General features: G+C 38.8%; 1 protein-coding gene across 1 annotated transcript in view; it reads left to right on the plus strand.

The window, feature by feature from the left end:
• Positions 1–23,951, plus strand: part of sp3 (spermathreecae) — a 338,003-nt gene that overhangs the window by 243,004 nt on the left and 71,048 nt on the right. The window contains exon 13 of the mRNA XM_068228860.1: positions 2,631–2,702. Coding sequence (XP_068084961.1) covers positions 2,631–2,702 — 72 coding nt within the window. The remainder of the gene's footprint in view (positions 1–2,630; positions 2,703–23,951) is intronic.

Consider the following 23,951-nt stretch of genomic DNA (forward strand, 5'->3'; position numbering starts at 1 on the left):
TACTCATAATTTGTCTTAAGTTATCTTCCAGCCCCCATACTTCTGCCCCATTCATTAACCTGCCAAATACTACCGATCTTAAGACTAACCTCAAGGTTTTATAGCTTATTCCTGGAAATCTAGACACTAAAATTTTGACTACGGCTAAGGCTGCCATCCCCTTCCCCTTCTCTCTTAATTTGATCCTCCCACGTCTCTCTTCTGTTTAAAATCACACCTAAATATTCTTATTTACTTGTTCTATCCTCTCTCCCTGGACCATCCAGTTCATTTATTTTTTTCTCCCTTTATGTTTCTGCATTGCTAACACTTCAGATTTATTCCCGTTAATTTTCAGGGCCCATTCCTTTGCATATTCTGACACTGCATTTAAACTTCGCTGCTTCCCACCGGCAATTAGTCAACAAAACCACGTCGTCTGCAGAAATCAGTCCTGGAATCTCCATTCCATTAAGATCCAGTGCCGCCCAGTTATTCCTGCTATGTCCATCCAAAATGTAGTTAATGAATAAAATAAACAATAATGGGGATAATTTACAACCTTGTTTTAAACCCACCTTACACTTTAATGGCTTACTTAATTTTTTTTTTTGCAAGTTGCTTTACGTCGCAACGGCACAGATAGGTCTTATGGCGACGATGGAACAGGAAACGGCTAGGAGTATTTAGGAAGCGGCCGTGGCCTTAATTAAGGTACAGCCCCAGCATTTGCCTGGTGTGAAAATGGGAAACCACGGAAAACCATCTTCAGGGCTGCCGACAGTGGGGTTCGAACCCACTATCTCCCAAATACTGGATACTGGCTGCACTTAAGCGACTGCAGCTGTCGAGCTCGGTATGGCTTACTTAACCTGTTTTCCTCCAGCTTAATACAGCACCTGATCTCCTTATATATCGCCACCACTGCACAAATAATCTTCCCAGAAATCCCCAACCTACCAAATTTTTCTACTAACGCACTTCTGTTTACCGTATCAAACTCTTTCAAAATCAATTGCCGCCACATACACCTTGCCTCCTCCCATACTCATGCATTTATCTAAAATCATCTTCACTATCATTATATTGTCTACTGTTCTTTTTCCTTTTCTAAAACCCCCTTGGAAATCTGACAAAACCGAATTCTCTTCAGCCCAGTCTCTTAATCTGTCTGCTAAAACTCCTGTGTAAATTTTATTTAGAGAATCTAACAGAGTTTTACCCCTATAATTATTCGTGACGTTTTTATTACCTTTCTTCTTGTATATTGGACATGTAATTCCTGTTTCCCATTCTTTTGGGTACTTACCCCCATAAATATCTTGTTAAATAATTTCTCTATGCCCTCTGTCATCGGCCCAATTTTGCTTAATTCTTTCGAAAACCTATTGTTAATACCATTGCATCCTCCCGCAGACCTACCCCATATTTCTTTTGAGATTTCTTTGTCCACTTCAAATATCGATACCCCCCTATCTCTCCAAATAACTTCTTCCCCCTTCCCTCTATACTATTTCCCCCCACCCCCCTCAAGTAGTTCACTAAAATAGTTTACCCACTGTTCATCCTCAGTATTTGGTTTCACAAATTTCCTTCCACCCTTGTTAATTCTGTTTATTCTCCCAAATTTTTTCCATTTTATTCATCCTACACTCTCTATTTATCACTTTTGTTCTTTCATCTGCAACTTCCTTCTCTCACTGATTTCCCTTTTGTAGCCTTTCCTTAAATTACAGAAAACTTCTCTTTCTGCACTCCCACTTTTTTTCCTATACTCTCTTAACACACCTATAACACTATTTTGCAATTCCTCACACTCCTTACTGTATCAGCCTTTTCTCCTTTTTCTCCCCCTGCCTCTGTCAATTTGTGCTACCCTTTTGATTGGGTATAAAATCAGTTCCAAAGCTCTATCTATGTTGTTTTCCTCCAACGCAGCCTCCCACCCATACCTTACTAATTGTAACTCCTCTTTTATTATCGTATCCAATTCCTGTTTGGCTTTCTCTGACCTTTTATATTTAATATACCCTCTCCCCAGTTCATCACTCTTCTTTAACTCTCTCTTCTTATCCCTCCCTACCCTCCTTTTTATCAACACCCACACGGGAAAGTGATGTGATTCAACCCAATCTCCTACCTCCATTCTTATGATTTCCTCTAACATATCTTCTGAGCTTATTACTACATCAATCACGCTTCCTCCCTGTTCTGTAACATAAGTCAGCTTACCGTTCCTGTTGCCCTCTTTTCAACCATTTAGAATATATAAATTTCCCGCTGCATACATTTCCAAAAGTTTATCTCCATAACTGTTTATGACTGTATCTTCACTTCTTCTACTTTTCCTCGTTTCTCTCCCATCTTCTTTACTGTACACTGGGCTCTGCTCCCTTATTTTTGCATTGCAGTCCCCAAATAACAACATATCTCCTTAATTCCTAAATTCACTGTTGTTTTCAAAAGTAACACTAGGTTTTAGTGAAGTTCACATGCTAGATATATTACATAATTATTCAAATGTCACCAATGTTTTTACATTGTTAAAACAAAGTCCTTTCAGTAAAATATTTGTTAAAATACAGTCTTTTCAGAAAAATGTTAGTGTTATTTCTTAAACTGTTTTTATTTTAAGTTAATCCTTCTTGCAGGTCTGGTGACCCAACTGAAACTGAGATGGATACAATTTTAATTCTCACCAAGGATTCCTATTATGTTGCTGAGTAAGTATTGATTATAGTCTTTTTTGAAACATTCAATTTCTTGAAGCATATTCATTTCACTTTTTCCATGTTTCTTTTTTTTTTTTTTTGTATTTATATAGATTAACAGGTTTAAATGGTCAACCCTAAGGCCATATGTTTTCATGTAGTTTATTTCTACTTAAAAAAATTAGTTTATATCGGCAGGTTGTCATTCACCAGACTTGCTCAAATTTGAACAATTATTTCACAGCCATATAAGTATTTTATCAGTTTTATCATAATTTTCATAGTGTTTTTCCTGCTTTGGCACAGGGCCTGTTGTTTGGCTCACCGATCTCCACTTCGTTCTATCCATTGTGCTTGACTGTGCATAACGCATGTTTTTCCGAATGTCTGTTTTATAAACACAGGCCAGTTGAGTTGGGCCAAGCGACCAGAAAAGCATGCGCATCTGCACAACATGCAATGTTCATTCGTGTTTGACTATTGCTGGCCAGCATTCGGAACCATACAGAGCAACTGGTCAAAGGACAGTCTTCTAGACTTTGGATTTTAGGCGATTGGGTATCTGTCAATCTCAGAGGCCTCCAGTTGTTTGCTGCCCCATCATCTAAGCCACATTGTCTTGAAATTTATCACTTTTACATAATTGCAAATTAGGAGATTACAGGCAGATACATATATTGTGACAGCAGCAGAATTTTTAAATGGTTAAGTTTCATACCATTGATTATTGGAGTTCTTAATTTCTGCATGGAGACTTACTTACAGTACACTGAAAGGCATAATAGTCTTATGTCGAAAATCTATTTATGTATTTCTAATAGGAAAAATAATATTTAACCACTAATGAATGCATATAAAGGGAAGTAGTAAGCATCTTTTGGTTGAAAAATGCATTTTAGGATTCTTTGCGTTATTGAAACCTATCATCATCATCATCATTTTCCTTTATCCAGCTGTAGCCATGTAGGGGCAAATATGGTTCCTCTCCATTTTCTTCAGTCTTTCCACCACTCCTCCAACACTGTGTCCCAGTCCAGGTTTCTTTCTATAATACTGCATTAGATTGTATCCTTCCATCTCAGTCGTTGTCGTCTACAGCCTCTCCTTCCTTGCATTTGCATTTCCATCACCTTTTCTGGCATTCTTTCGTCACTCATTTGCTTTATGTGCCCAAGCCATCTTAGTCAGCTCTTCTCTATTCTATCATTCATTTTTTCCACTCCAATTTCTTCCTGGATTTTCTCATTCCTTATTTTGTCTGTTCTACTCTTCTGTATCATACTCCTCAAGAACTTCATTTCGGCTGCCTGTATTCACCTCGCATCCTTCTTTGTCATTGTCCAAGTTTCTACTCCGTAAGTTGTTATGGCTACGTAATACGTCTTGTACATAGTTTCCTTTGCTTCCATTGGCACATCTTTGTCTCATAACATGTTTCTTACACTACGATAGAAACAACTTCCAGCATGAATCCTCTTACTAATCTCAGCATCCAGTCGAGCATTCTCCATGAATTCACTCCCCAGGTATTTGAACGTTTCTACTACTTCCAGCGGGTTGTCTGCACGTCTAATCTGATCTTTCCCTTCTATCTCCCCTCTAGTCATAACAAGAGTTTTACTCTTTTCTACACTTATTTTCAATCCACATTCTTCGATCTTCCCATTCACCACATCCAACTGTTCTTGAACTTTCCTGTCATCTTTTCCCCAAATCACAATATCATCTGCAAATAACGTGTTCATATCTCTTCCTCCATATGCTGCTTTTGCTGTTCTCATGTTGTCATCCATTACTATTGTAAACAGGATTGGTGATAGAACACTTCCCTGTCTCAGCCCACTAGTTATTTTGAACCAACTTGACCTGCCAACTTGTGTTTGCATGCAACTACAACATTCCTTGTACATTGCCATGATCATTTTTATTACTGCATAATCTCGAGTACCACCCGCACTGTTTTTTCGAAAATATCGCTTCCAAAATTGGGTGCAGGTTTTATTTAAAATTTTGGGAAATTTATCTTTCTGAATGCGCGTAAATCGGGCATCACCGCCGGCGTGGCTTGGCAACAATGCTCTCTCCGCTCTCAGTATACACTACTTCTGTGCTTGGCGTCAGTCTTATGCACATTCTCAGAGTATTAACATGAATTCCACAAAGCGTTTGCGATCTTTTACTGTGAGCGATAAACTGAAAGTAGTTCGGGAAGTCGAAATTATTGGAAATCGTGCCACTGGTAGGAAATACAATATTGATGAGTCCTGTATTCGCGATTGGAGAAAGAAGAAAAATGTGTTATTAACATATAGTGGTGATCGTAGAGCTTTTCGTGGACTGAGTGTACAATATCCAGAAATTGATAGAAAAAAAACTTTATAAATATGTGACAGAAAGGTGGGAATTGGGATATGGTGTGTCAACCGAAATGTGTCAGCTAAAGACATTAGAGATAACAAAGGAACTTTCAACGGAAGGGTTTAAGGCAAGCCGAGGATGGGTTTGTAATTTTTATAAAAGAAATGGGTTGAGCGTACGAAGGCGTAGCTCAAATTCACAGCATCTTCCTGTTGCCTACGATGGGAAGTTATTGTTGTTTCAGCGTCACATAATTCAGTTGCGGAAGGAAAATGCATTCGGTACTTGCTTTCCCAAATTGGCAATGCAGATCAGACGCCAGTCTACTTTGAAATGCCAGTGGACAGGACTGTGAATGTTAAGGGTGCGAAAAGTGTTACCATTAGAACAGGTGGTAATGAAAAACAACGGTGTATGGTAATGTTGTGTATTCTCAACGACGGAATCAAACTGCCGCCGTACATTGTTCTCAAGAGAAAGATGCTTCCTAAAAATCTACCCGCTGGTGTTATCGTCAAATCTCAAAACTCCGGCTGGATGGACAGTTCACTTGTGGAAGACTGGGTAAAGTGTGTCTGGCAACGTCGCCCTGGTGCATTATTGGGACAAAAGAGCTTGCTTGTTCTCGACAGTTACCGTTGCCACACAACAGACGCTGTGAAGAAACGTATCAAGGATGGGAAAACCGACCTATCAGTCATTCCGGGCAGGAATGACGTCTATACTACAGCTGCTGGATGTCTGCGTGAACCGTCCATTTAAAGCAGCCTTGAAACAGCTCTATACAGAATGGATGGCGGCTGATAATCACACACTGACGCCAACTGGTCGTATTCAGCGCCCAGAAGTTCAGCTGCTGTGTTCGTGGATTTTGACGGCATGGATTCATAAATAATCGTAAATAATTTTGACATCACTTTTTTTTTTTTTTGAAATTTTGTTCTTTCAAAATAAGGGTGTGGGTCTAATTCAGTGGCGGGTGGTATTTGAGATTATACGGTAATCCCTTCCAATTCCTTTTTGCATCAGACTGTCCCAAACTTTAGTCCTGGGTACACTATCATATGCCTTTTCAGTGTCAATGAATGTCATTGCCATATCATTCCCATACTCCCATTGCTTTTCCATTAGTTGTCTCATAATGAAAATGGGCTCTATTGTTGACCTTCCACTTCTGAAACCAAACCGATTTTCCTGTATCTGATTCTCAACCCTCAACCTTATTCTACTTTTCAGTATCCTCTCTATTATCTTAGCAACATGGGTTATTAGAGTAATTCCCCTGCAGTTCTTCAAACCTTTCTCATCGCCTTTCTTGAAAATTGGGATGATTATTCCTTTTTGCCAATCCTCTGCGACCTCCTTATTCTCCCAGACATCCCTGAGAACCCGATATGTCCACTGGGCCTACAGCTCCAGCTGCCTTTATCATCTCCACTGAAATTTCATCTATTCCAGTAAGGGCGCCCATGCCCCGAGGCAAGGGGGGGGACCATGCCGCCGCCCCGTCCTCCCCAACACTCAAGTAAAGGAAAAAAAATCTATTTTAGTCAGATGTTTTTCTTTCAAGAAAATTATTTAAAAGTCTGTATTACTTAGAAGTGGTAGTACTGCCCCCCACCAACAGGCAGGGGATACCGTGGGTGTTATTCTACCGTGGAATACAAGTCGTCATTCATCTTCCAAAACACTAAAAATACTTCATACTCCCAGGTCTAGGCCCCCACTACAAACTGTCATATGGGTGCCCATGTATTTCAGCAGCTTTTCCATTCTTTATATTTCTTACTGCCATTTCAATTTCATTCATTGTCATTTTTTAAATCCATTTCTTCAACAACTAATTGCCTTTCCTGGTCGTCCATTGAATGACTGTCATCAGTTCTTACGTTCAGCAACTTCTGAAAATACTCTCTCCATCTATTTCTTATTTCTCCTTGCTTTGTCAATATTATGCTGCCTTCATCCTTCACAAATCTGGTCTTTACTTGATCTCTCTTTTTGTTTCTTAAGATACTGTACAGTAATTTCTTGCTGCCCTGCATATCATCTCTCAATTTCTAAGGTCCAGCTTTTCCTCTTTTCTTCCTCCACTACTTTCTTGGCCAAATTCTTTGCCTCCACATATTTTCTTCAACTTTCTTCAGTCTTTGATGTTTTCCATGCTTTCCATGCCATTTTCTTTTCCCTTCACTTTAATCTGTACCCTATCATTCCATCAGTGTGTCTGTCTTTCACATTTCCTGATATTCTACCACATACCTTTTCTGCACACCCAACCAATGCTTCCTTAAATCTTTTCCATTCATCTTCAACATTCCCCACCTCCGTCCTGTGTAGCAAGGGTATTATTTCCCTTTGAAATTCTTCTTGTATGCCTTTCTCCTTCAACTTCCATACTTTAATTCTTTTCAGTCTTTCCCACTTTCAATTTTTCTATCACAATTCTATGATCTCCACCAAAGGCTTCTTAAGGCATGGCTGTAATATCAAAAAAGTTCCTCCGGTGTTCTTTCTCTATGATTATATAATCAATCATGGTCTTTGTTCGTCTGTCTCCCCAACCATACCTTGTAATCTTCTGACTGTTCTTCTTCCTAAACCAGGTGTTTCCAACAATCATTTTGTTCCTTATGCTAAAATTCACCAACAACTTGCCTTCTGGATTTACATTTCCATATCCAAAGGGCCCTACAACATCTTCCTTTCCTTGTCTTTCCATTCCAACTTGTGCATTTAGATCTCCCATCAGTAGCACTTCCTTATCTTCTATCTGTCTCTCCACTTCCTCGAAGAAGTACTCTAGATGTTCATCTATGCAACCCGTTTGTGGGGCATACAACTGAAATAAATCTTTCACGCCATTTTCAAACTGGAGTCTCATCACCATCATCCTATCGCTGAGGCATTTTGTATATTCCACATATTGTTGGCTTTTTTTTTCTTTTCTAAGTATGATGGCCACTCCATTTTTTGCTTCAGGTCCTCCGCTGTAATACAGCCTGTATCCTTCTCTCAGAGTAATCTCCCCTGTACCCCTCTACTTGGTCTCGTACAGTCCAAGTATGGCTATATCTTTTTGTATCTTGATCCAGTTCTTCTGTCTTTCCCATCAGTGTCAGGACATTTACTGTCGCAATCTTGATGTAGTTTGGTGCTGGTTGTCCATTTCTCACAGTTGCCCCAGCACCTGAAGAGCTGCGCATCGCTAATAGTTCATTAACCCGATATGTCCCAGTGTTGCCATTATGGCAACGCTGGGTTACATGTGTCTGTTTTATTTGTTGGCTATTCAACAATTCACTTTTCATGAAACCATTGTCAGAATTGAACATTATAGGGACCTGTATTGTTAATTCTGAATGGTTTTGTCAGTTACTCAAGTGGTTTGTGTGCAGTAACATCGCAAAGTGAGAGTGAGAAAAAGAAATGTCAAATCAAGAGGACCACAATTTCATGAACAGGTATATTTACATTCCTGCAAGGAATTCTTCCTTTCTGGTTATTGCTATTTTATTTAGAAAGTTGTAGCATTACGTTAGTATAAATGAAAAATATGCTGGCTCCTATAAAGTGAAGATATATAAGGATTTATGATGCTGTTGCCATATGGCAACGCTGGGCCATAATGAGTATTTCAATTTTTATCCATTCTTAGCATTGCCATAGCAGTCTGTATACTACTGTTAGCGCACAATACCTGATTGCTTGTAAAGTATAGCACTTTTAATGCTGTTTTCTATATTTTCAGACCGATAACTCTAAAAGAAGCTCTTGACTACTTGGAAGAAATACTGTCTGATGATGAAGAACCTCAAGCGTTGTTTATCGAGCTTCCTGACGTTGAAAGTGGTGCTTTGAGTGGTGAAGATGATGCTGAGGATGAAGAAGCAGGTCTACGAGATAATGTGTGTCCCGGTCAACTGAAAGCAAACTGTGAATTAATCTTCAAAAGTGGTCGTGGAATCAATTCGTTTGAAGGAACGAAAGTCACAGCAAGTTCCGACAAACGAGAATTGTATAGGCCTAGATGAAGAAATTGTAATGAACATATTAGAAAATTCAGACCTTCACATACAAGCACATTCTTTGCAAGTTGCAGGCACTGAAGCTTCCACATCATTTACAAGCAGTTGCCTGCAGAAAGTCCAGCCTATTATATCTACCGTTTCACTTCCACCTTCGAATAAGAACAATAGCTTTGTGTGGGTGAAAGATGATTCCTCTGCTATGATACCAATATTTCCATCTGCTAATTTTGAAGACTGTGTTGGCTTGAAACCACATGAGCAATTTGAAAAAATTTTAGATGACTTTCTCCTGCAACACATTTGCCACGAGTTAGGAAAGTGCGCCATATTTCTTGGAAAACCGAATCCAAATATCACTACTGAAGAACTCAAAGTGTTTATCGGCATTTTATTTGTGACAGGTTACAATTATCACTCCCGTGTCAGAACTCTTTGGAGTACTGAAGATGATTTGAAGAATGAAATGGTTTCAAAATCAATGAGCAGAAATCGCTTTCAACAGATACTGCAGTTTCTTCATTTTGAAGACAGCCGTTAATCAGGAAATGCCAATGACAAAATGTGGAAACTTCGACCCATCACAGACCATTTGAAGTCCAATATGCTCAAACATTTTCACCCTGAACAGCACTTTTCCTACGATGAGAGCATGATAGCATACTTTGGTCATCACGGTTGCAAACAATTTATAAAAGGTAAACCATTACGCTTCGGGGACAAAGTTTGGTCGTTATGTACTCCAGCAAGTTATCTGATAAATTTTGAAATTTATCAAGGTAGAAGTACCAGAGCAAATCAAGTTTATGAGGAGAGATTTGGGAAGTCTACAGCTCCACTGTTGAGTATGATTGATGATTTTCACTCTGATGTACAGCAGCTAGCATTCTCATTTTATTTTGACAATTCATTTACCAGCCTTCCGTTGCTAGCCTATTTGAAATCTCGGGGTTATTCGGGCACAGGTGCTATTCGTGACAACAGAATTCCCAAAATCTGTCCACTTGAGATCCAACAGACCCTAAAGAAGAAGCCTCGAGGACATTGCACTTCAGTGAAAATGGAAGTAACTGACATACGTGTGACTAAATGGGTTGATAATTCAGTTGTGAGTGCTGCATCTACCACATTCGGAATGAATCCCACTTCTAGAGTTCAATGCTATTCCAAGGAACAAAGAAAGAAAATAAGTGTTAACAGGCCAATTGGCAAATATAATAAGCACATGGGTGGTGCTGATCGCATGGACCAGAATGTGTCTCTGTATCGCATTGGAAACCAAGGCAAGAAGTGGTGGAGTAGTAACTTATCTTCACTTGGTTGATCGACGTATGTGTGCACAACGCGTGGCAGTTGCATAGAGTAGCTCATCCGAGTATGCCACAACTAGAATTTAGGCATCAAATCGCAGTTTACTATTGCAACCACTTTGGTGAAGGCCCGAGAGGCCCAGGACCTACTCGCAAACGGAAATCTGACGGAGCACCTCGAGAATACCTACGCTACGATGGACTAAACCATTAGCCGATTCCCATTGACAAGAAGAGGAGATGCGCCGCTGACAACTGCTCCACAATCAGTCGCACGGCTTGCAAGAAATGTGATGTATGGCTTTGCGTCAAATACTTCGAGAATTACCACATCAAGGAATGAAAGGAGTAGTAGAAACTACAGTATGGCCACAGACATAGTAAACTATCCCTTTAGAGAAAGAACAGAATTGAGACCTCAATAGCATGTTACCATTACATCGATAGAATAAGTCAAACAGTGATCTATTCATTATTGGAAGGCCCAACTTAACAAATTAACTGATAATGCCTTAAATTAATTGATTTACCCTTCACGTTACTACAAAAATAAACACAACATTGTACAAAACATTTCTTCTTGTCTTTCTTTTTTTACTCAATATTTCCCAGTATGACCCAGCGTTGGCATATGGCAACACCCTCCTGCGAGAATATCTTATATCTGAAAATCATTTTATTGTTATTTTCACATCCATTTAGGACCACTGAGACCAATTATGACAGAGTTACTCATTAATTAAAAAATTATAATTCTGGGACATACTGGGTTAATTAGAAATAGATCATTAGAATTAGAAATAGATCATAGATTACGGATAGTTCATTAAATCGTTGCCTTTATGGAGAAAAAAATACCTAAAGGGCATTTAACCCTTCCCAAGCTGATGCTTTTGTGGCTGTAAGAGGAATATATATTTCAGAATTTTAAAATTGGTAGATTATATTTTTCTTGCACTAAATTTAATTATAACACAGTTGTATCTCCCGGTTGAAACTGGAAGGTCAAACAGCATTTATAGGTTGTAAAGTTGAATTTTAATATGATTAATATGTTTGTATATTTTTGTCCCCTTGTTTAATTTTGTTTAGAGTTTTCTTTTGGAGCTGATGTGGCACGTCTTTAGAGGATGACGTGACTGTATTTATCGTTATTATATTCATGGATAGGAGCTGGTCAGCTAATTGTGGTGATGTATAATAGCTGTCAGTATATATGTGATAGCCAGAAGGAGGGTTATGGGGATCTTTAATGAGAGAAGATCGAGAGCAGTAAAGATTTCAGTTGTTTTTAGAATGTCTGAACTTGTTACCTCTTTAACCGTGTAAGGCTTGAAAGAGTACACATACCCATTACTACTGTCAGTCAGAAAAAACATTTTGCTTCCAAATTTTTTTTGATTCATCAGGTTGTAAACCTTAAATCCAACTCTTCCCCTCATAGGATATACTGTAGTACTCTTGTCAATAGAAATCTCTTCACTGGAGGTATAATGAAGCATACATTTTTCTCTGATTTTATTGACAGCTGGCTCTACGTATTGAATTTTTCTGAGACAATCATGATTTTAGGGAGGATGTCTGAAATGTAGATTCCAAAATAGGAGTAAAAATTCATCACGGGGAAGTACGTCTGTAAAGAATGGCAGCTTACTTGCCCATGCCTTAGAGAAGAACTCATCCATGAGGGGTTGAAGCCCCATGTTTATCACAACTTCTAACTGTGCTTTTATGTCAGAGTTCAGAGGCTGGTTCCATTTGTGTAGCCTTGACTTCTGGATAAGGAGAGTGTACTCTTGTTTCTATATGTCACCACAGAGACAGGTTTCTTCATGAATCCTATTTACCAATTCATCATCGAAAAATAGTTCAAAATATTCTAAAGGCTCCATATTGCTATTAAAACTAGAAGGAAGAACTGGACCAGGACGTATACCTAACAAGGGAACCCTATGACTAGGCCCTGGATCCCTATCCGACACATCTGTTCACTCTCAGTCTCTGCTGTCATCAGACGCCGCTCTGTTACTTGTGCTGTTCTTGCTCTCACATTCGCCACTTTCACTTATTTCACTATCACTGTCAAAAATACTATTATCAGAAATATGATCATCGCTTACATCCAAAGTAGATGCTATTTTTCCATCAGTCCATAGCCTTTTCCGCAACATTATAGACCATCATCAAATAAACACCAGAAATGTGAACTCACTCTAATGCCTACGCAATATCACATGTGTGCATCTGAATCAGTAGCGGCCTGCAGATATTCGTGAAGTCACAGATCTTTCTATAGGTGAAATATTAACTATCAAACCTGTTTCTACATGGTGCTGCTATTTCTTGAGCTTAACATTAACTCATCATCATCATCATTATCATCATCATCATTTCCCTTTATCCAGCTGTAGCCGGGTAGGGGCAAATATGGTTCCTCTCCACTTTCTTCGGTCTTTCCACCACTCCTCCTCCAACACTGTGTCCCAGTCCAGGTTTCTTTCTATAATGCTGCATTGGATGGTATCCTTCCATCTCAATCGTGGTCGTCAACGGCTTCTCCTTCCTTGGATTTGCATTTCCATCACATTTTTTGGCATTCTTTCGTCGCTCATTCGCTTTATGTGCCCAAACCATCTTAGTCGGCTCTTCTCTATTCTATCATTCATTTTTTCCACTCCAATTTCTTCCCAGATTTTCTCATTCCTTATTTTGTCTCTTCTACTCTTCTGTATCATACTCCTCAAGAATTTCATTTCGGCTGCCTGTATTCGACTCTCATCCTTCTTTGTCATTGTCCAAGTTTCTGCTCCGTAAGTTGTTATGGGTATTATCTGCGCACTTTTTAGTGATAGATTTACACCCTAGTGCTGAAGCGGTCGACTTTGGTTATCTTCGAGATTTGTATTGGCAACCTTTGAAACACAAACTAAGAATCGCTTATCATCGCTGTGCGCCATCTGGCGTACACTTTAAGTACTCGTACTGTTGTTGTTTACACAGCAAAGCCAAACTATAGAATGCATTCTAGGAACACGTTTCACAACGGGAAATGTTATATAGTATTAAATATTGTGTGTGTGACACAGTTGTTTGCTTAAAATAATAAAGGTTTATAAAATTCATATCGATCGATCATATTATTGATTCAATTCAGATTTCATTTCCATTCAGTTGGCAGTATTAACGGAACCCTTCTTACTTCTCCAACGAGTACAAAAATCTATCACTAAAAAGTGCGCGGATAATACGTAATACATCTTGTACATCGTATTCTTTGCTTCCATTGGCACATCTTCGTCCCATAACATGTTTCTTACACTATGATAGAAACAACTTCCAGCTTGAATCCTTTTACTAATCTCAGGATCCAGTCGAGCATTCTCCATTAATTCACTCCCCAGGTATTTAAACGTTTCCACTACTTCCAGGGGCTTGTCTGCAAGTCTAATCTGACCTTTCCCTTCTTTCTCCCCTCTAGTCATAACAAGATTTTTACTCTTTTCTACACTTATTTTCAATCCACATTCCTTGATCTTCCCATTCACCACATTCAACTGTTCTTGAACCTTTCTGTCGTCTTCTCCCCAAATCACAATATCATCTGCAAATAACATCATGTTCATTTCTCTTCCTCCATATGCTGCTTTTGCTGTTCTCATGATGTCATCCATTACTATTGTAAACAGGATTGGTGATAGAACACTTCCCTGTCTCAGCCCACTAGTTATTTTGAACCAACTTGTCCTGCCAACTTGTGTTTGCACGCAACTACAACATTCCTTATACAATGCCATGATCATTTTTATTAATCGCTGTCCAATTCCTTTTTGCACCAGACTGTCCCAAACTTTCGTCCTAGGGACATTGTCATATGCCTTTTCAATATCAATTAACATTAACTATTACAGCAAAAATATGCACCAGTTTTGAATAAAGGCTGTACGTGGATATATCCGTTCTCCGTTCGGGGATGAAAGATCGACTCCGGATATATCCACGTCCACCTTGGGCAAGGTTAGTGCCAATTTAAATGCCATGTGATTAGCGAGGGCTGTGCCTCCCTTTTAGTTCAGCTCCTCGTGATTAAAAAATTGTGTAATTTTCTCTAATTTATGGGTTAGTTCCTTTTCATTAAAGATGTTTGTGTTTTTCAGAATTTCCATGTATTGGCCAGACTGATAAACACAATGCAACATTCTTCTTCTTTTCTAATCCTTGCCCTTTTCTGCCCTTGTTTTGCTGAAAAATCTTCGATGCACTTGTATGATGTTAAACAGACAGCAGAGAAATTATTTGTTCAGCCACTTGTGTTTGAAAGTGTGTTCTTATTCTCATGCTTTTGTACTGTTGTTTACATAATTAATTTCTAAAGTATAATCATGTCGAGGCCAACAAAATATCTTAAGAAAAGGTAGTCCTTGTAGAGGAAAACATTAAGTTTCAGACAGTGTATAAAGCTATGTAAATAGTTCCGGCGGTGAGGTTACCGTAAGTTAGGCTATTGTTAAGCTGAGATGGTGTCGTCACTTCTCACTCAGAAGGCTAGTGCACGGTGAGCAATCTGGTGATGAATGAGAGTACTACTTAAAATTGACCAAAGGTTAAGTACTCTCAGATTCAAACAGTCGTTATCACAGAAGTCTTCCTTGCGAACAGACAAGTTTTCTCTTCTGAAGACACGGAGCAAAGTCTCCGTGAAACTTAAAGAATTTCTCCTTGTTTTCTGTTTATCATATTAATGCTTTGGCCATTCCTATAATTCTCAACCCTTGTACTTACCTCTTAAACTAAATGAAGAAATTGTAAATGTCTCAAGATGTGTCCTCTCAATTCCTTTCCTTTTCCATAAATGAACAAATCCTAAATGTTACGAGATGTATCCTTACAATTCCTTTCCCTATCCATGTGTAATTTTCCCAAATCATCCTAATTACTAGGGCCCATATTTTAAAAAAAATGCATATGCAAATGCATATTTTGAACTTTGGTACATACACAGATAAATTTTTCTCTTATGTGTGATCGATTATCTGAGATTTCTGGATGAAATGAAAAATCTAATGAACTCTGGATGTCGTACATCCCTTGGCAACATGAGAAGCCTTCTCTGATCAAGGAATGTGCTTTCAGTGTCTCAATACAAGCAGGTAGACAGATAGTGAACCATTTCCACAACAGCCATTTCCTTCTTTTTGACATTCCTTTCTCCTTATAGAAGCCTCCAAGCTTTGCTTGAACAAGTGCGTTCATCTCATAACTTGCTCTTCGTCTATTGCAGTGTTTTACCAGATTAAACTGTAAAAATGTCTAAAGATAACAGCTGTAGGTGTTTTTTAATTAAACAGTGGATATCAGGCAGTAGTAACTATACAAGTGATGAGATGTAGTCAAGTGTGCGACAGTAGTGTAAAAATTAAATAACTGGAAAGGAGGTTCAACCTATTCAATACTCAAAAGAAAGAAACGTAGCAATCACATTTCTATTTAAATGGGACCGGTTTCGACCTTAGTCCAGGTCATCATCAGCCATAAAAAACATGTAAAATGTTTATGAATGTTGGAGGTCAGTTTCACACTCTGTTAGGGACAAAGACACGACACCACATTCTGTCCTGCACAAAGTCACAACACTACCAATCAACATGCGAAGATCAAAAAGGCTTGAATTCGCAGACGAACAAATCTGTAGTAGAAAGCCGCCAGCTCCCGGTGACCAGCGCGGCACACTCAAGGTCACGCGCTGCGGCCAAACACCAAAGTAGAGTGGAGAACGTTTCGAAGGTCCAGAACCTGTCACGGCTGCGGGAAGCCAAGTACGTATATAAAAATATACGACGCCAATTAGTACAACCGAATGAGTTCCTTAACTGGAGTACGGGTGCTCATTCGGTTGTACTAATTGGCGTTGTATATTTTTATATACGTACTTGGCTTCCCGCAGCCGTGACAGGTTCTGGACCTTCGAAACGTTCTCCACTCTACTTTGGTGTTTGGCCACAGCGCGTGACCTTGAGTGTGCCGCGCTGGTCACCGGGAGCTGGCGGCTTTCTACTACAGATTTGTTCGTCTGCGAATTCAAGCCTTTTTGATCTTCGCATGTTGATTGGTAGTGTTGTGACTTTGTGCAGGACAGAATGTGGTGTCGTGTCTTTGTCCCTAACAGAGTGTGAAACTGACCTCCAACATTCATAAACATTTTACATGTTTTTTATGGCTGATGATGACCTGGACTAAGGTCGAAACCGGTCCCATTTAAATAGAAATGTGATTGCTACGTTTCTTTCTTTTGAGTATTGAATAGGTTGAACCTCCTTTCCAGTTATTTAATTTTTAACATCAATAATTTCAATACGGAACAATGAAATTTTTATCTTTAAATAGTAGTGTAAAATGCGATAAAAAAATTTCAAATTGAATAGCACTTTACTAAGGGGAAATTATATGTATCCTTCTAATTTAATACAAAACATAATTCCATCATTAGATGGAGCAATAAAAGTTTTTATTTCCATCATATCTCTTGTTCCTTCATGTTCCTTCATTATGTTTTTAGCATATTTTTAGCTTGTATTATGTAGATTACTTTAACCCCCCCTATTCACTGAAGATGGCTCAAACGAGTCGAAACATGTTTGAATTTTATTGCTCCATCTAATGATGGAATTATGTTTTTTATTGAATTAGGAGGATACATTTAATTTTTCCTTTATAAAGTGAAAACCATCAATATGGAATGATTCTATTATTTTGTAAATTGAACAGCATTTTAAAATAACTTCAAATCTCAGATCAAAAGAACAGAGTAAGAGTACGCAACAGTTACTTTTAATCGACATGAAAACATGGTGTGAAGTTCGTACATTTTCTACTGATATTTGTAAAGCTTTTCTATACAGCAACATTCCGCTGCATAAATTGAATAATCCACATATATGCTTGTTTCTTGAAAAGTATTGTGCTAATGAATTACCAAATGAATCTACCCTTAGGAAGAACTATTTACTTTCACTGCCTCCTTCTTTGATGGATTCGATACAATCTGACATTGGAGGGAACTGTATCTGGGTATTGGTAGATGAAACAACTGATTTGTGTGGTCGATGCATTGCAAACTTCATAGTGGGTAAATTATGTCCAGAACAACTCAGCAAACCTCATTTACTTTCGTGTGAAGTGCTAGAAAAAACCAGTCACGCTACAGTTGCAAGATTTGTTAACGATTCCCTGTGACTGTTATTGTGATTATTACAAAGTGCGCCTTCTAGTCACACATTGTGGCGATCTTTAAGTTTATTAAGTCGAAAACAAATAGCTATTCCTACGAAAAGAGGGAAAGGAAGACATACACTAAAGCGTGTTAATAGTGCCACACAACGAGCAGAGTGCAGGGAAGCGTGGTATAAGATATTTGTGGCGTCGAATTATCGAGACCGAACAATCATGAGCAGTAAAGGTAAGATTGATCCAAGAATTAAAAACTGCTTCTGCTAAGATTGGTTTGGAAATGAACATTAATAAAACGAAAATTCTAATCCCAGAGAGTCGACCACTTAAAATGGGAAACCAATATATAGAAGCTGTCGATGAGTACATCTATCTTGGACACAAGATAAAACTTGGAAAAGACAACCAACGTGCAGAAATTCCTCGCAGAATAGGTATGAGTTGGACTGCATTCCGAAAACTAAGGTTCATCCTCACCAACAAGGATGTTCCAATTAACCTGAAGACCAAGGTTTATAATACGTGCGTGCTGCCAGTTACAACTTACGGTCTGGAAACGATGACTCTGACGAAGGAAAGTGCTCGTAAGCTTCAGCGAACACAACGAGCCATGGAGCGACAGATGCTAGGGATCAGCCTTAGGGATAAGATCCGTTCAGAGGACATCAGGAGAAGAACTAATGTAACAGACATCCTAGAGATAGTAGCAAGACTAAAATGGCAATGGGTAGGACACGTAGCTCGACAAGACTACAACAGGTGGACCTCTAGGATTGTTCACTGGAGACCATGGGGACACAAGAGAGGCATTGGAAGACCCCTGAAGAGATGGCTCGACGACATAAAGCTGTTGGCTGGAACACGCTGGTTCCAGGTGGCTCAAGACCGAAGACGATGGAAGCACATGGAAGAGGCCTATATCCAGCAGTGGATTGAAATAGGCTAGAAAAGAAGAAGAGAAGAAGAAGAAGAAAGGTAAGATAGCAAGACCTCAACTGAGTAGCGTACAAATAATTTTTGGGCCCTATTTTCCCAGAGGATTTCCGTAGTAGGTACACGTAGTATAATGAGAAGGAATGATAAAATGAGAACTCCCAAAATAACAGGTTTCAATAACAGATATATTGTAACGACAACAGAATGGAAACAAAAGCATTATACAACAACGAGTAAAAATAGATATCTTTGGCTTGCACAGGTACTGAAAAGTTAAGATAATGGTTATCCAGTTAAATTTCCAAGGACTAGATTTGGACAGGTTTTTACATAAATTGGAGTCATTCACACTAAAGTACCAAAACTTTGAAAAGGCATACTCAATCTTTCACAAATAGAATGGAACATTCCGGAAATTAATATACGTGCAAGTAAAAACAATGTCTAATCCCCCAAGGTCAACCAGGCTTGCTTCAAATAAGAAAGATGACAGAACATTTCAAAGACCAGAGAAAATACACTATTCGATTCGCAGACCACAATTTCACAGTGATTAGTTTTTAAAATCTTCATAATAAAAGGTAGAAAGAAAGAAAAAGGGAAAGGACAAGGGAAAACACGAGAAAGAGAAAAATATGTTAGGAAGCGAAACAAGGAGGATGAAGATATAAGTAGGGATCAGGCTGCATAGTCCCAGTTGGAAATAATAACGCTGATTACACCACACGCAAAGTTCAAAGTCACTGATAAGGTTGGCAGTCCACCACTCCCTTCTTACACACTCGGAGAAGAAGTCTCAGAACGAAAATTTGTGCACCATAATAGTATTTAGACGTTGAGTTCAGAATCAAATAGTAATAAAGCCTCTCAAGGCAAGGAAAAAGCAAGTATTGAAAACATAATGTAAAATACTAGTCTGCTCACCCGGTCTGAAGAGGAAGAAGAAGAAGGTTAACAGCACACGGTCCAGCCGTGCGGAATGCAGGAGCTCCCACTGCCTATTACAAAACACGAAGCACACCTGATCGCTGGTTGAAGGAAAGCGGCGAGTATATATACGCCAAGGAAGGCAAGTCTAGAAAATGCTGGAGGCAGATGACGTCAGGTGGTGGCGTGGGGAGAAACGACAGCGCAAGCAGTAGTGAGGCAGACTAGCAAGCAGGCAGAGCAGTATAATGTGTAGCAGAACGGAGCAGAGAAGTATGCTTAAGGTAAGAAAAATGTTGAAATCGGGAGCTCGTAACAACATGCAGTTTCGTATATCTTGAAAGCTGGTCAGTCTCTTCGATTTTTTTTTTTTTCCAAATCTCATCCTTATCACATGTTTGGCCCATGGATAGCATCGTATTGCAGAAGAGATACGTACCATCCTTCCATCTGTCAACAAAGTAATTTCAAGTGGGAAAAATCTGTTCCTAAAGCACCGGCTTGTGTACAGTTATACAAAACTCGTCTGCCTCAGGTTTCTCTTCCACCGGAACCTGTTCGCACAAGATGGGGAACTTGGTTACCCGCAGAATCATTCTACCAGGAGAACTTAAATCAAGTGAAAGATGTAGTTTAAAGTATCGATGATAGTCATACTGCATGTGTCCGTGAAGCAAAGTGCACATTTGAATCTGAAACCATATATAAAGATACCTGTTTCATCCATTGTTACGGCCTCTCTCTACATTAATGGTCTTTATATTTTTCTTACCGTCTGCCAACCTCGCCGCTCTATTGGTGCTACACTTTCATCGTGTACATGCTCGCCCTGCTCATCACTGACTGTGCTGCTCCCCTCCGCTCCTTCTTCCCCACCGCTACGTCACGTTTACGTACTTTCCATTCTAGTAACTTCTGGACTCGCCCTTCTGCGCCTATATAAGCGTGTTCAAGCCTCTGATCAGTGGTCAGACATATTCTGGAGTGGTGAGAGCAGCTTTATTTGCAAGCGACTGGTCCGTTGCGATATTTTTAAAAATCATTTTGAAATGCTACTAAAAATTCATTGTACAGCTGTGTGAGCAAAAATTTTATTTTCAACATGTTTGGTGCTTTCTCTTAAAGACTTTAAGACTTGATGATTTACTACAGCATGCCCTTCAGGGCTTGATTGCAACCTAATGTTGCGGACCGATGTGTCTGTTGTTTTCAAATTCATGTGGTGAATGTTAGAAGTGTTATTGTACCAAGAACTCTTTGCTTGGCAGCACAGTGTACGCGCTCACTGTTAACTTTATATGATTGAGGAGCCTGAAATCCGTCCTTCTCCCTCCCTCCTCTGTCTGTCTACTTTCCCCTGTTTCCACTCTTTTTTTTACAGTCTTAATTCCTATCTACTATTTGTAACTTACTCAAATTTTCTTTTTTTACCCCTGATGGGTTTGATAAAACTTCAAGTGTGGCCTTTATTCAGTCTTATAAGTTGTATTATCACTCCTTTTTTTTCTTAAGCTTTGTGATTTACTTATCAGAGAGAGTGATTGTGTATGGATCATGGATTATAGGTGAGACTCATTAGTGTCACTTGCAAATATCTAGTCAAGATCTACTTGATCTCATTTCATAATATTTGGTTTTGCCTGTTCTGAACTTGTGGAAATTGCATTTTAAAATCTTGCTTATTGTACATCGCATGTTCTTGTTGGAAATTATGGTAAAATATAATTTTCTCAAATTGATTTTTTTTGTTGAAAGTTTTGCCTGATGTTTCCCCTTTTCCCTCTGTTTTTTCTTATCCTGTACCTACCACGGACTACCCTCTTGGTCCGTCTGGCAACGCTCCACTGACTCTGCTTATTAAATTTGTTATTCCTAATGTATTAGTTTCCGTATTATTGGTAGCTAATGAGCTTGAGGGTTCGGTATTCGGTATACATCTTTCTGCGGTTTGTCATATTCCCTCCAGTCATATGCACCCTGTTGCTCAGGCACTAATTTGCTCAGATATCAGTCGATAATACTGTTTCATAACGAAAGTGTTGTGGACAACTTTACTTATTTTTGCTCGTGTTGTGATTATTCTATCACTTACGACATACGTATTATTGTCATACATAAAATATTAACACATCCAACGTACCCAATCGCCACACCATGTACCTTTTTTTGGTCACTTTTGAAGGTGAGTAAGGGCCTAGAAACTCATGGTGCACCCCTATACAAATCCCCTCAGTTAATTCAAAACACCATTAGTTCTTTAAATGATGTCCCTTTTGAAACCAGAGATAAAGTTCAAAGGAAACTCATTACATTGTTGGACTCAAACCCAGGACTGAAGAAGATTCAATCCATAAGCAACTACCTAAGTGGAATCAGACAGTATTTGCCAGAAGAATATTCCAAGCAGTTAGTGCCAGTGTACAAGTATTGCTCAGTTACATCCGTCGACATAGAACAATTTTTTATTTTTATTTTTTTTTGCTATTTGTTTTATGTCGCGCCAATACAGATAGGCCTTATGGTGACGGTGGGAAAGGAAAGGCCTAGGAATGGGAAGGAAGCGGCCATGGCCTTAATTAGGGTACAGCCCCAGCGTTTGCCTGGTGTGATAACAGGAAACCACGGAAAACCATCTTCAGGGCTGCCGACAGTGGGGTTCGAACCTACTATCTCCCGGATGCGAGCTCACAGCTGACAATCATTTTTAACGTACAAGTTAATTCTGTCCGACAATGGAAAGTCGTTGACCCCTGAAAACATTGAAAAACTGTTGATAACCTGCTGCCTTGCATAATTTTGCAAGGAATGAAACATCTTTATCAATTTAACACCGAGTTAAAATTATGCAATGCGTTCGGTAAATGTATTTTGTTTTATTTGTAGTGCATATTTTGGTCCATATTTTCAATATTTTTAATGCATATGTGCGTGCATATTTTTGGAGTTTTTAGTGCATATGAATCCAGGACCTACTAATTACTTAGGGTTGGCATTTACTACTGATTAACCCCAGTTTTATGCCTTTCCTGACACCAACTCTAAGTGGAGGGATGTATTCACTATTGCATGTTCCTGTGGTGGTTGGTAATGTGAGGTGTTGTATATATATGAAGTTGTGTATTAAGACAAACACAACTACCTAGTCCCCAAGCTAGAGGATTTAACCCAAACTGGTTAAAATTATTTTCCAGAAGGGAATTGAACCCAGGACCACCTGGACCAAAGGCCGCTATGTTGACCATTCAGCCAAGGAGCCAGACTCACAAACTTGATCCAGTATTTCTTTATATGTTATCTAATCTATTATTGTCAGCTTCCACATCTAAAAGGACTGTATTCTATTCCTGTCTGCACCAGTTATAGTAAATTTTTCACTTCCCTTCAATTTAAAACACTTCGCAGATGTGATCTGAAACATTCTTCTAATACCTATATCATTGTTTAGATGAGCAAATTTCTCTTCTTCAGAAAAATCTTCCTTCCGTAGTCTAGTCTGCATTTATGTCATTCTTGGTTCAGCCATCATTGGTTATTTGATGCCTCCAGTACCCATATTCTCGTATTACCTTTAAAAAAAAAATTCTATACTATTTTCTGCATTATTTGACTTTCCTTGACAGTTTATTAGAATAGCTTTATTTTCATCTTTTCTTTCTTTTTTTTTTTTTTTTTCCTTCCCAAAGGCTTCTGTCCCTACTATTCAATGACTTCTCCAGATTGCCTGCAGTATCAATCATAAATAAGCATATCGTGAAGTTCCTCTCTTTGAAAATTGTGATTCCTCTGTTGCTTTTGCAACTTTTAATAGGGCTGCTATCAATTTTTGATGAACTATTCATTAGTCTAGTCTCTCATTTAAAAGGATTCTATTCTCTTTCTGTCTGCACCAGTTATAGTCAATTTTTCACTTCCCACAAATACACTATAGACAATACTGGACACTTCTGCATTCTCCCGTACTAAACTGCAAGACATGTTCACAGTGGAATACCTGGCAGTCCGACCTTAAACGTCAGGTGGTAAGATTGAAACTACACAAGTTGCATGTTCAAATTAATATAAATAATTATGTTTGCATTGTTCTACTACAAAAGTTGAATGTTAATACTGATAGAAATAATGAAACTCAATAATGATTTCATTTTGTCCAAATTCTTGGCTGAATGGTCAGCGTTGAAGCTTTCTGTTCAGAAGATCACAGATTCGATTCCCGGCAGGATTGGAGAGTTGTCATTGCATCTAATTAATTCTTCTGGTTTGGGGACTGGGTGTTTGTATTTGTTGCAACACTTTCTCTTTATATTCAGACAACACATTACACTTCCAACCATCACAGAAACATGCAGTAGTGATCACTAGACCTCAGATTTTTAGGTGCTAAAATGTTACTTAGCTGCCTAAAATAGGTTCTAAAATATTTTTTGGCAGCTTCAATTCTACTTATTTTAATAGGCATCAATTAAAATACCATGTTTATG

This window comes from Anabrus simplex, chromosome 8 (genome assembly GCF_040414725.1).
Source record: "Anabrus simplex isolate iqAnaSimp1 chromosome 8, ASM4041472v1, whole genome shotgun sequence".
NCBI lineage: Eukaryota > Metazoa > Arthropoda > Insecta > Orthoptera > Tettigoniidae > Anabrus > Anabrus simplex.